At 33.8% G+C, this 14,046-nt stretch overlaps 2 protein-coding genes across 2 annotated transcripts; both read left to right on the forward strand.

Moving 5' to 3' along the window:
- The first annotated feature begins 6,286 nt into the window (after positions 1-6,286).
- Positions 6,287-7,326, forward strand: LOC122607421 (protein TIFY 10B-like). Its single transcript, XM_043780392.1, has 2 exons — positions 6,287-6,543; positions 6,670-7,326. The coding sequence occupies exons 1-2, from the start codon at positions 6,387-6,389 to the stop codon at positions 7,167-7,169; spliced, it is 657 nt and encodes a 218-aa protein (XP_043636327.1). The 5' UTR covers positions 6,287-6,386; the 3' UTR covers positions 7,170-7,326.
- A 1,406-nt stretch (positions 7,327-8,732) lies between these two features.
- LOC122607155 lies at positions 8,733-10,442 on the forward strand. The gene is made up of 4 exons (XM_043780079.1): positions 8,733-8,997; positions 9,399-9,518; positions 9,659-9,733; positions 9,910-10,442. The coding sequence occupies exons 1-4, from the start codon at positions 8,733-8,735 to the stop codon at positions 10,440-10,442; spliced, it is 993 nt and encodes a 330-aa protein (XP_043636014.1).
- Positions 10,443-14,046: the final 3,604 nt, after the last annotated feature.

Consider the following 14,046-nt stretch of genomic DNA (forward strand, 5'->3'; position numbering starts at 1 on the left):
GTGGGGGTGGATTAATAGCGGTTTTTCGATAGTCCTGGTTTCTAGACATACGTGTAATTTACAGGTAGGATAAAATGTCGTTATAAAAGTAAAATAAAATAAAAATAAAAGATATGCATTCAGAATTATAAAAAATAAAAAAATAAAATCGAGAAACATGTGTTGAAAAGTGACAGAATGTGTGATGCTTCATTCTTCAAAGTGTACTATCTTGTTAAAAAGTGTCCCTTTACAATTGGAATAATAAAAGAAGAAAGTGACTCATAACAATATAACATTAGAAAGGATTGATATATATGGCGTAATACTTGTTGGTCCGTATATCTTTGATGTTAATGTTCTCTTAACAATAATAGATATGAAAATGTGTCATATTTTTTGCCAAACAGAAGGCACGGGTGGCTAGCTCATTCCTGGACCATACTTGTAAAAGAGCATTTCAGCCTATGAGGTCCGTTTTTGATACAAATAATTACATGAGCAACTATGAGGAAAGCCAGATATAATCAACTTAGGGCTTATTTATCTAACCATTATGTGACTGAATTGATTAAGTAACTGAATATATAAATAATGTTTGTATGGATTAAGTCAATACAGTTCTTTTTTTGTTTATTAAGTCATAAAAACGAACACTTTTGACGACTTAATGGACTAAGTATTTTTAATTAAGTCATGACTTTTTCTATTAAGACATTAACAAACATCCTACTTAGGCTTACTATGTTTTGAGATTTTTTTAGAATATTATTTATTTATTATATATATATATATATATATTTTCAATTTTATTTTTTTTAATATAATGTAACGATATTGATGATTGATATTCTAATCTACTTGATTGATATTTTAATTTAATTGAATCCACCTTAGGCCCAAATATGCTTATTATAAAGCTTAAGAGTAATGTTGAACGAACATCAAAACGGTCATGAGGACGGTTTACGGTCCATTTGGACCGGAAAAACCGGACTCTTTTGTTAGTTTTCAAACATAAAATCAAAAACAATAGTTATGCAGAATATGTGAAATAAAAGTACAGAGGAACTCTTTGGTATAGTGGCATTACCACACTCCTTTGTTGGAGGTCTCTGGATCTATTTCACGGTGTATCTGGTGACCGTTAAGAACTACAAAATAGTGGTTAAGAGATGCATTTTTAGCTTTTTAATTTTTTGTAATTTTTTATATCGAAAGTGCAAAACATAATGTATTTTAAAGTTTTTTTATAAAAAAATTTACACTATATTAAATAAAAATATCTATCTTTTCTCTTTGTTAATTAAGTCGAAGTTTAATACAATATTGAATTGAATTGTATCTTATATCCACCCCATAGCAAATTGGCAATTAAGTTGGCAGCCGCATTAGTTTTATCGAGAAAGAAACGACTAAACCTTTGGTCGTGGGATCCGTTTATATCACATGTTTTTTATTTGCCCCATATTATATAAGACTAGCAAAATATCACAAAGTATTTTTTTTTAACTTTAACTTTAAAGGTGAATTTCATTAATATATACAAAGAATAACATGCATCTCTTTTTTCTTAAGAATAAAAACAATATTTTTCATCAGAATCCGAAATATAAGTATTACATTATACTTTTCTTAATACATACATATAAATGTTCAAAAAAAAAAAATACATATAATAAAATAAGTTGGTTTTAGCAACATTGCCTCTTTATATGATCAACTCCATTTTAAGAAAACTCATGTCTTTGTGTTTAAAGCATTTTTGCTTACATCAAGATTTGAACTCAAAATTTTTAAGTACTAAGTCTCTAAATATCGATAACAAAATAAGTTTAGTCTTTTTTTTTCTTATTCAAGGTTACTTCAGAGTCTTACAAGAATGACATAAACTTGACCTTAATCTGTTGCAATTTGTTGATCCTTTTAACTTGAAATTTAACTATGCCAAGCCATTTGATTTGATTTTTTCTTATACTGTATACGAATAGTATTGTAATTCTCTAAAGTTGAAACCAACTTTACTAGTAAAATTAAAAATCTAACATTCGGATTAAAATCAAATGTTTAAATTCAAAGATGATATTTGAATCTTGACCTTGCTTTTAGTTTAAAAGTTAAAGATCCGTTAAGTTTTACTAATAAAGTTCATTTCAACTTTAGAAAATCCTCATCTATATGAATGCGATCATAATTGGAAAACAGATAATGAAACAAAAACCATGCGATAAAGTTTTCCTAAAAGCGCTGTAGATTGGACTTATATTTTGTCTTTTAACTTATAAAAACTAATATATACCAATTACCAAATATAAGCACAAGTATATATCCAAACCCAGATCAATCAATATTCTAGAGCCTCCATACATCCAAGTGTATTCGTGGGTCTCCATAGATAAGGTTGTGTGGGTCTAACCAAAAATAAGATTTATCCGTTACAGTTCTCAAGGGTATTAAGGCCGGTGCTTATAACTGCGTCTCCCGGCGTCCGACGCGTAGTGGAGGAGAGACGCTATAAGCACGGCTGTGTCTTCCATCACGTCTCGGTGGTTTATTCCTTTCTTAGACGTGCGGCTTGTGGTAGTGTGGGGTCCGTTTTGTGAGGAGCCGTTAGTAAATAAATTTAAAAAAACGAATTTTGAATTCAAAATCCATACCAACGGCTATTTTCTTGTTTTTTAGTTTTTTTTTCTTTTTAAATTTTCAACCTCCTATTTATACCCCATTACACTACCATTTCAAAATACAACAATCTAAACATACCCATTACTTTCAAAGCATTTCAATCACACCACTACTAAAAATGTCTAGTTCATCATTATCATCCTCTAGTGACGATTACGAATCAAATGATTACGAAGTAATCAATAACGTTGTTACGCAGATGAATGTTGTTTTCAATCCCCAAGCCATAGGCGCTTGTCTTAACGTTATCTTTGACGAAGAAGAAAACCAAAGTCAAGAAGCGTCAAGTTCTTCAAGACCCAAGTTTACTAGACCCGGCGAGATCACGTGGCTGCCGCAAAGCTTTTATACGATCATTACTTTGCGCCAGAACCAACCTACCCACCTGACATGTTTCATAGAAGGTTTCGAATGCAAAAGGAAATGTTTCTGGGCATAGTGCGAGACATAAACTCCTTTGAAAGCATTGAACCGCCATCGAAACACTTTCAGTTCTTCCACAAAAGCGCGACAGATGCTAGTGGTCGTCCCGGTTTCAACATTTTCCAAAAATGTACTTCTGCCATACGTCAGTTAGCGTATAGATTTAAGGCTGATGCTTTAGATGAGTACATGCAAATGGCTCAAGATAGGGGGATGAAGATCCTCTAAAGTTACTTCTAACTTTATAGGTAAAGTTAGAAGCATCTTGACCCTTGAATTAAAATCAAGAGTTAAGATCCAAAGATGCTCTTTGAATATTGACCCTTGATTTTAAATCAAGGGTTAGGATTACTAACTTTACCAATAAAGTTACTTGTAACTTTAGAGGATCCTTATCCAAGATAGGGCTACCAATGTTTAAATGCTTTCTGCGAGTGTGTTATACACCTCTATCGTGACGAGTATTTGAGAAGGCCAACAGAAGCAGATATCGAGCGGTTGACTGCTAAACATGCTGAGGTTCATGGGTTTCCGAGTATGCTTGGTAGCATAGATTGCATGCATTGAGGTTGGAGGACCTGTCTAGTGGCATGGCAAGGGCAGTACACCCGAGGTGACAAGGGACATCCAACAATCATGCTTGAAGCGGTTGCTTCATATGATTTGTGGATCTAGCATGCCTACTTTGACCCTGCTGGTTCAAACAACTACATCAACGTCCTCAACGAGTCATATTTGTTCGATGATTTGCTTCAAGACAAGGCTCATAAAGTTGAGTTTTCGGTTAATTGGGAGCAGTTTCAAAAGGGATATTACCTAGCATATGGTATTTATCAGAATGGGCTACTCTTGTTGAGTCATTCAAGTGCCCGATGGGCCCGAAAACGTCCTAGTTCAAAAGATACCAAGAAGTTGCAAGAAAGGATGTCTAGCGAGCATTGGAGTTCTTCAAGGTCGTTGGCAGATTATTGAACAATATGCGCGACCATACATTACCAGTAAGATAAAATGGATCATGTTATGTTGTGTGATTCTGCACAACATGATCGTTGAAGATAACGGGTGCGCAATTACAGAGTTTGAAGAAGAGTTGATAGCTAATACTACACTCCCAACCTGTACGTGGACTGAAATGTTTTGAACGCAGATTCGTATGTACAAGGAGTTGCGCGATAGAAGGGCTCACCATCAACTTCGCAATGCTCTGATTGAACATGTTTGGAACCTCCCGGAACACGGTCGTCAACGTTGATGTCTAGTTTTTAATTTCCTAATAATGTCGTTTTTCATAATTTATTTACTTTCTGTTTTTTAGTGTAATGTTTATTTTTATAATAAATGTAATGTGTTGTTTTATTAATAAAATGTGTTTTATTAATTTTGTGAAAAAGAAAAATGGAATAATAAAATAATAAATGAATAGTGGAAGAAGTGGGTATTATAAGGAGGGAGTGTTCTTGGAAAGAAAAAACTGATTAATAATGGAAGAAGTGGGAAAGAAGTAGGGAAGAAGTACTCCTTATAAGGAGTGGCCTAAGTTGCCATCATATTCTTATAAATTCTTTAAAAAAATTTAAAAATCTTTAAAATCTTTTAATTTATCTTAATTTTTATAAACATCCTTGTATAATAAACCTTTACATCCATTATTTCTACCTAAAAAACCATGATACAGGCATGTCTTTAATTAGATAAACACCCGCAAATCCTTAATTTTAAACATGCTTTAATTATTATGGACAACTATGAACACTCATGAAGATATAAAATAAAAATTTAGCATTGAAGATAGCTTATTTTCTTACCTCTCCTTTTGCTTCTCAAACAAACTTATTATGACTTTTTTTGCCTTTATTATAATTTTACAACTCATCTATTTTTCATTTACGCTCTTTGTTACTTCTTATCTCTATACATTAAGAGTCATGATCATCAGCAATGCCACATTAGCAGGGGCGGAACCACATTGTATGTAGCGGTAGCCCGGGCTACAGGTCGGTTAAATTTATGTAGTTTAAATTTTTTGAAAAATGATATACTTATAATTGTTGTTACGGGTCAAATATATATAGGGTATCGGTCAATGCAACCAACTTTAAACTTTTAAATTTTTTTTTATCAATAAAACTTATATAGATGTATCTATACAAGTAAATTATAAATAAAAGTACTAAAAGTGTCAAAAATTCTTAAAATCCATTAAAAATAGTAACAATATTGTCATTATTGTTGTTATCGTTACTTTATGCTGATACAAGGCTAGTAGAAAAAAATTGTGCTACATGTCACTTTCGATTTTAATTGGTTCCGCCACTGAACTTTAGACGTGATTGTGGTATTGCACTTGAATAAATATACATTTAATAAGTCATTTGATATGAAAATTTTTTAAACAAACTCCATCATATATGTATATGGTTTTTCTAATGACAAACTATTCTACCACCACTTCTTTTCTCTTTGTTCCCACAACGACACCATCTCAAGACGAGGTGGTACCTATAGTGTCTTGTTTAGGATGAGGCAAGACAAGGCTTATACTCGTATGTTGGTAAGAATCACTTTCCCAAATATTTATGAGTACGGGGAAAGTAAGATTCGATCATTAGATTATTAATTATATAAAAAGAAATAAGAAGCAATGTCATTAAACTAATAACTAGCTAAATGATAATTTCAGTCAGAATGCATGCGTATTTTAATTATAATTTAATACAAGTAGCTTAAGAAATATATAATTGAATCCATATATAAACACGAGTGTACTAAGATTAATTACTGTAGTTAGTAAGCATTCATCACACCAGTATGGCATGTTACGAGTATTTTTGAAAAAGTTTTCAGTCTTGGAATCTTTATTTGATAGGATTTTGTTTATGTATGTGTGGTGAAGTTTTGGTTTAAATGGGAGCAAAATGAAGATCAAAGAGTTGGTGCAAGTAGTGCCATATGTTTAAGGGTCCCCATCCCTCCATCGCCATACGTATTATATATTGTGTATTTGAATGAATAATTCCTCCCCACTTTACTTGGCATTAGTTATTTGTCTCATGAAAACGCAATTAACACGTGAAAGAAAAAGAACAAGTATAGAATTCATTCCCCCTTAAAAAAACAGCCCCCACTCACACTCACACATACCCAATTGTCTTTTGGTTTTATTTTATTTCTTTATATATATAAAGACCAAAACCAATTCTTTATTTTTCAACCTATATATTAGCTACTCCATCACCATTCACCACCACTAAACAGAGTAAAACCAACCTTTCATATATTGATTCTATATCATAAACATTATGCCTCCGGGTAAGCAATACGTTTCCGGCACCGGCAACGCAAAGAATTTGTCGAGTGTTGCGCAAACTTGCAACCAGTTGAGCTTGTTTTTAAAAGACAAAGGGGGTTGTCTCAAAGATGTTCATTTTGGAATTAATTCCAAGTTTGATGATTCAGGTACGAATTATTAATTTTCATAATTTAGTTAACTGTTTTGTACTAGCTTAATTTGTTTTAATTAATTAGTAGTAAGTCTATGTATATAGCATGAAAATGAATTGATCATGGGATATCGATCTGCAGTGAAATCAGGTCCTCCGATGAGTACAATTGATTTGTTGAGCAACATGGAAAATAGTAGTGACGACAGAACCCCATCAAAAACTAGGTGGACGACCAAACCAACGATGACAATATTTTACAAGGGACAAGTGATGGTGGTGGATGACATATCCGAAGACAGAGCTAAAGAGGTGTTCAATCTAGCAGCCACAAATTCACCCGCGGCGGCTACATTATTATTAAGTAGTAATCACAAAGCCCCCAAAGTAGCTGCTGCTGATTTGGGATCCAATAATAATCAACGGAGGAGGATAGACGAACACGCACAGCTTCAACCACCAAATAACAACGGTGGTTTGGACTTACCAATTGCTAGAAGAGCTTCACTACACAAGTTTTTGGCAAAGCGAAAGGACAGGGCTAACCTCAGGCCAGACCCATACCCTTTATTATTGCCCAATAATAATAACCATCATCATCCTTCATCATCCGGCAAACATCATTTTGATCTCAATTTATGAAGGAATATTATTTATATATTTGTCCATTATTATTATTTTGTATCATCGTCGATCGTTGAATATTATTATTGATAGATATTTTTGTTAAGTCACGAATATATATATATTTTAAAAGGACTTTGACCCGCGTGATTTAAATGATGTTGTTTCTAGGAAACTCTATATATGTTGTCTTGGACTAGTCTTCAAATTGCGTCTATACTCTCCATCTATATCCAATCCATATATCCAAATCAACAATGACCGTACATTTAATTTAATCATATACGTATGTCGATAGTGTTGTGTGTCCTTCAATATACACTTCAAGGATGAGATCGATACGTACTCCTATCCATTTCGAACACACTTCAAGGCTTCTTAATATATTTTGTCCAAAAACAACTACCACTAATCTCTACATATATTTCAGCTAACTAAATAAATATGTAAATATAAGACGTACGGTCATAATGTACGTAAATGATGAATGGTTTTTTTCCCCGACAACTAATAAAAATTTGTCATCATTTTTGAATCTTTTTCTATTTTTAATATGTTTAATTAATTAATAATGCAATTTAAAATCAAACTTCTCGTGAGCATATCTGGTGACTAAGACACCTCGATGATGGTTAGAGTATCATTCAGTTTTTTCTTTCTTTCGATAGTCAAGTTACAATCAATCCGACTTTCGATCAACAAAGAACCAGCCGATGTAATTATAAATAATTAGAATATACAACAAATGTTGTACTGCTACTACCTTTGATATCAACGATGTAGTACAAAAATATACTACTCGTATTTATTATGTGGAAAACTTGCAATTTATGTATATCTGGAGTGGAAAACTTTTCCCAAAAGTTAACTCATACTATAATAGTATGCTTTTGACTAAGTTGAAATAAAATTGGACTTTGTGGTCAACTTTATTTGCTTTATCTTTCAAATTAGTCCGCAACGAATATGCAAAATGGTCTCGACTCTCGAGTACTGTTTGTTTAACTTTTTTATTTTGAAAAACATAAGTTATACTGAAAGCATAGATATTTTATAGGAATATCAATTGATTATTCGAGTAGCAAATTCTTCATGGTTAGATATTTAAAAATAACTTAGACTTATAGATGTGAAGCTGTATAGCACTTCTTTGACTTTTTACCATAAGATTTAGTTATATGGCCGAGTTTATTAAAATATGTTTATTAAAATACGAGATTTAGTTGTTATATTAAAATCATTTGCCTTAAGACTGCTAGAGCAAGGCATGCGTCTCCCAAAAAGCGCTCGAGAACGCCTGGGAACGCCGTGAACACTGCTCCGAGCGGCGTTTTTGGCAAAAAATCGAATACCCCGTCTCCAAAGGAACGCGATGAATTTGCCTATTGAACAGAGCCAATGGCTCCTTTTTGGACCCCATCCAACGGAATTGTTGACCAGATTTGATTTTTTTTTTCTTTTCTACCTTTACTTTCTCTATATATATACACTATATCTTCTATATAACTTATAAAACTCACACACAACATACAACATATATACTAAAATTCACATAACCATATTATCATCTCCAACACTATAATGTCGTCTTCGTCAACGTCGTCCTCTTTTGATTCTTTCGGTTCCGAGGATTACAATGATGCCGTTGTTGGCGCCATTACTTTGGCAATGAGGGTCGCGCAAGAGGAGGAGGAAGAGGAAGAAGAAGAGAGGCCGCGTTTTAGAAGAAGGGTGGTTCTTGTACGTCGTCGCGCAGAGGCACAAGAAAACTTGATGCGAGACTACTTCGCGGATCAACCGACTTACACCACGAGACAATTTAGACGACGGTTTAGAATGCATAAGGGTTTGTTTTTAAAGATTGTTGGCGACATGTAACGGGAGTATAGATATTTTCAACAAAGGGTGAACGCCGCGGGAAAGCTTGGTTTTACCGCACTTCAAAAGTGTACAGCCGCAATTCGACAACTAGCGTACGGCGTGACGAACGATTTGTTTGACGAGTATTTGCAAATGGCGGAGAGGACCTCACGGGAGGCGCTTGGCCATTTTTGTAGTGGTACGTTTTATACATATGTATATATTATTAGTTTATATATATGTTATATATATGTTATATATATGTTATATATATGTATATATTATTAGTTTACGTTTTATATATATGTTATATATTATTAGTTTACGTTTTATATATATGTTATATATTATTAGTTTACGTTTTATATATATGTTATATATTATTAGGTGTAGTTCGATTGTATGGCCGTACATGCCTACGTAGACCAACATGGACTGATCTTCAGCGTATATATGATGTGCATGAAAGAGTTCATGGTTTTCCCGGTATGATTGGTAGTATTGACTGTATGCATTGGTCATGAGAGATGTGTCCCACGGCGTGGAGAGACACCCACACACGGGGTGACATAGGTAGACCTTCGTTGATTCTTCAAACGGTGCATCGTATGATCTATGGATTTGGAATGCTTTCTTTGGGCCACAAGGGTCTTATAATGACATCAACGTGTTCAAGTCATCTCCTGTGCTTGAAGATCTTATATCCGGTTTGGCGCCCTCAGGTATATGTTTATTTAGTAATATGTTTATTTACTAATAAGTTTAATTTATATATATTTATTTACTAATAAGTTGAATTTATATATGTTTATTTACTAGTTAACGTTTTAATTTATATATGTTTATTTACTAATAAGTTGAATTTATATAGTTATTTACTAATAGCTCTAATTTGTAGCTTCCTTTTATGCAAATGGTAACTTCTACGAGAGAGGGTACTACTTAGGCGACGGGATATACCCCAAGTATGCTACATTCGTCAAGACTTTTACCGATCTAATTGACGAGAAGAGAAAGCTTTTTAAGAAAAAGCAAGAGTTGGCACGTAAGGGTATAGAAAGGGCTTTTGGTGTGTTGAAGAAAAGATGGAAGGTCCTTAATCATTCGGCTCAGTATTGGAACAAGGCACTTATGCAAGACGTGATTTATGCTTGTATCATCTTGCATAACATGATATTGGAGGACGAGGACAAGGCCATATGTCAAGACTACAATCCGGATGAACCTTCTCTAGTTCCGGGCCATTGGGAACAAATGACTTCACTCGAACAACGAATTCAAAACCGTCATGCTATTAAAAGCCGAGAAACACACAATATGCTTACGGTGGACTTGGTTGATCATCTTTGGTCGACCCAAGCACATGACTTTGATCCCGATAACGTGGTCCTCCTGGATCTCAACGAGTATGTTAGTTCGGACGATAAGTAGCTTGTTTGTCTTTTTCTTTTTTTTTGAAAAATAATGTCGTAGTATGTCATTTTTTAGGAACTTAAGTTATTATGTTTGTATTAATTAAGAACTTTATTTATGTATTATTTTTTTTATTAAGTTGTTGTATGCAAGTCAAACTAGAAAAACAAAAAATAAAATCAAAAAGTTTGGTAAAAAAAAATGAAAGTCAAACTAGAAGAAAAAAATTAAAAAAATATATCAAGAACCCCTACCTTTAGAGAACCCCTTGCTCCAAGGGAACTCTTCCTTTTTAGTCTCATCCTACATGGCATAAAAAGTGTAAGATATGGGGTTCTTAAGAACCCCTTGCTCCTACTAGTCTAAGAGTGCAATATCTTCATGTGAAGAGAGACGATGGATCTGATTTTTTATTTCTCACTGTTACAACTTTTCTCTCTCCGTAAATCACCTCTTCCTACACACCACCAACCCTACCTCCTCCTCACATCTTCTTTATCTCTTCCTCACAAAAAAAATATTATTTAAACAAAAAAAGGTTTTTTTTTGTTTGGAAGTGAACCGGACCCCACCTACAGATTCTTCGCTCGGCGCTACAAGGAAGAGGTAAACAAGGAAGAGCCAGGAAGAGGCTCGGTGCTAACGTGGGAAGAGTGGAAGAGCTAGCCAAGACGAGTTGTACGTCGGGTTTGGCTACGGCCTAATGCCATTGAAGGCATGAAATTTGAGACGTCGGTTTGTAATCTATGTGAAGCTTTTGATGTATATGTGGAACATCTGTTTTGTTCTTGTGAGGAATCTATGGCATCGTATTAATACATGTTGTAACTGTTCTTTTATTTCATGATCTCTTTGATATCTATAATCACGTTGGGGTTGAAAGAAGGAAAGAAAAGCGTTGAAAGATATTGTTTTTGTGACGTACACTATGTAGCACCGAAACGGGTACGACAAAGGGGTACGAGAATGATACAGGAAAGGGGAACGACAAAACTGAAAAATCAAGGATACGGGTATGGCAATAAAAATATATACAAATATAAATTATATCAATTTTTTATAGAGGAATACTTGAGACTTGGGAGATAATGTATAATTGTATAATACATGCTTGATCAGTGATCACTCATTGAATGTATAGTGTTTAATAATTGGTTTTGGAATAGAAAAAATTTAATGTTGATCAAATTGTAAATAATATAACCTATCTGGGTTTGGGAAATAGAAAAAGTCCATTAAAACCTGATATTAATTAGAAATCGTATGGAAACTTTAAAGAAACATTTCGGTATATGTAGAAAATTCAAGAGAATGTTTCATGTGTGTTTCGTACGTGAAAACGTTTCCATGAAGTTTCGAAAACGGGTACGGCTACCTGTTTGGAGTTTCGGTGCATCATAGGACGTACATATATTTATGGAAAGCACAAAAAGTTTGCCAATTAACATGCCTATCAATATTGTTTTTCTTCATAATCTCCTTTTTCCTAATTTTTTCAAATGTTATTATTTCATAATTGATTTATTATTTATATTTTTTTTTGAAAAGTAAATTTCTATTAAAACTCACCCCGGCAATTCGCCGGCGGTATATATGTACAACAATTTACAAAATGTTAAAATTACACCAATCTTCCCACGTAATAGTTATGTGTTTCGATCTCGTACTATACCATAAATATCCTAGAGACTTAATATTTTGTATAATCTTCAAGTCGTTTCTATTGGCGTTGTCAAATTTGATCTCGTTTCTAGCCTTCCATATACACCAACAACTTATTGCAACAATTCCTTTAATGGCTTGTTTCTCTTCCTTGCTCCTTCCGATTTGCTTGTGATAATCTAACAAATCCTTTGACATTAAACACAAAAAAAGGGCTTGATCTGCACCATCGGCTGATGGCATGCCAAACTGTAGCAGCTAAACCGCATTCACAGAACAAGTGCTCGACCGTTTCATCTTCTTCTCCACACAACGCACACATCAGATCCACCGCGAAACAATTCATGGCCTTGAGGGCAACCATGGTAGGAATGCGATCCATAGCGGCTCTCCACATAAAAACGTTGCATTTTTTCGGAATCCAATTACACCATTCCATTACTACTCTGTTTCCCATATTCAAGTTTCCCATCAAGAACTCTTTAACGTTTCTAACCGTCAAAATGTTATCGTTGCCTCCCATCCAAACCCACCTGTCGGGTCTGTTCGAAACAGAAATATCGGCCAGCAACCTTTTGAGAGAATCAAACTCCTCGAACTCTTCCAAGGTAGACAATCTTCGCGACCACTGCCAGCATCCATCGAAACTGCCATTCCCCTCATTATATCTGTTCACCACCTTTGCCTTTTTCTCTTTCTCGAGTTTGAATAATAGAGGGTATTTAGACTGCAAAGGCTCGCTACAAACCCAATTATCGATCCAAAATTTTATATCTCTGCCATTACCCGCCTCCCCTCTCAGCATTTGGTTAAAACCTTCCACCTATTTATTATTTATATATCAATATCAATATCAATACGAAAAGTATGTTTAAAAAAATATTAGAGAAAATGTCACAAATGGTCCCTGTGGTTTGTCATATTCGCATTTTGCCCCTTGTGTTTTTTTTTCGTTGCAACCAGTCCTTGTCTTTTTCGTTTTCATTGCTAGAAGCCCCTGACACCAACTTCTGTTAAATTTGGCTGTTAAACCCCTCATGTGCATTGCACATGAGGGTATAATCGTCATTTTTACAACCACAGGGACTGTATCTGATAGAAAGAGTTTTTAATTTACAATATATATACACTTTATAAACTTTTATACATATATATAATATATAGAGAGACACTTTGATTTCTTCACCAAAACTCATTTCAATCTTCAATCTGTAATCTTTTATGTTTCTTTCTTAATTTCCCATCAAATCATGCTTAAGAACCATAAAAAAAAAAAATCAAGAAAAAAACCCAAAGATCTCACCAATTTAAATCCCCATTGTTGAACCCAATAACCATTGGTGTTTAACTGTTCTTCATGATGAGTCTTCACAATCTGATCTTTCCAACTTTGATTCTTTTCTGGGAAACAGATCATAATGTGAGGTCGAAATCCATATATAGTTCTAAGGCTTCAAAAACTCAAAGAACAGGGTAAGTTACCAAAAACTTGAAATAAAAATGATGATAAATCTTCTCCCACTTCTTCTTTTGGTTGATTCTTGCATTTGGGCAACATCATTGGGTTCAATTTCATAGAGAAATCAGTTGTAGAAAGTTGCATACCATGTGTTCGATAAAATGCTTCAATGAAAACCATTTTGTTTTCAATGCTGAATTCAAGCACTTTTAAAAGGATTTCCAGATATTAGATATATATTGTTGATTAGTGGCAAGGATTCAAATGATGTCGGCTTGTCAAAGGTATAATTCCCGACCTCATTTATATATAATTAGTATTATTATTCTTATTAATTGAATTGATGCCGAAGAAGCTTTTGGGATGTATACTGCCGACTTGTTATGAGGTTCTTTTGAAATTGAATATAAAAAACAAAAGAAGCTTTTGGGATGGGATGTATGTATGTATATCGGATAAAAGTATAAATGTTTGTATGTATTTTTTTTTCTGTTAGTTCAT

This window comes from Erigeron canadensis, chromosome 7 (genome assembly GCF_010389155.1).
Source record: "Erigeron canadensis isolate Cc75 chromosome 7, C_canadensis_v1, whole genome shotgun sequence".
In the NCBI taxonomy this organism is placed as follows: domain Eukaryota; kingdom Viridiplantae; phylum Streptophyta; class Magnoliopsida; order Asterales; family Asteraceae; genus Erigeron; species Erigeron canadensis.

Coding starts and splice junctions, on each gene's coding strand:
- LOC122607421 (XM_043780392.1), top strand. CDS start 6,387: ATGCCTCCGGGTAAGCAATACGTTTCCGGCACCGGCAACGCAAAGAAT. Junction 6,544..6,669: donor TTCCAAGTTTGATGATTCAG/GTACGAATTATT, acceptor ATCGATCTGCAG/TGAAATCAGGTCCTCCGATG.
- LOC122607155 (XM_043780079.1), top strand. CDS start 8,733: ATGTCGTCTTCGTCAACGTCGTCCTCTTTTGATTCTTTCGGTTCCGAG. Junction 8,998..9,398: donor ACGGTTTAGAATGCATAAGG/GTTTGTTTTTAA, acceptor ATATATTATTAG/GTGTAGTTCGATTGTATGGC. Junction 9,734..9,909: donor ATCCGGTTTGGCGCCCTCAG/GTATATGTTTAT, acceptor TCTAATTTGTAG/CTTCCTTTTATGCAAATGGT.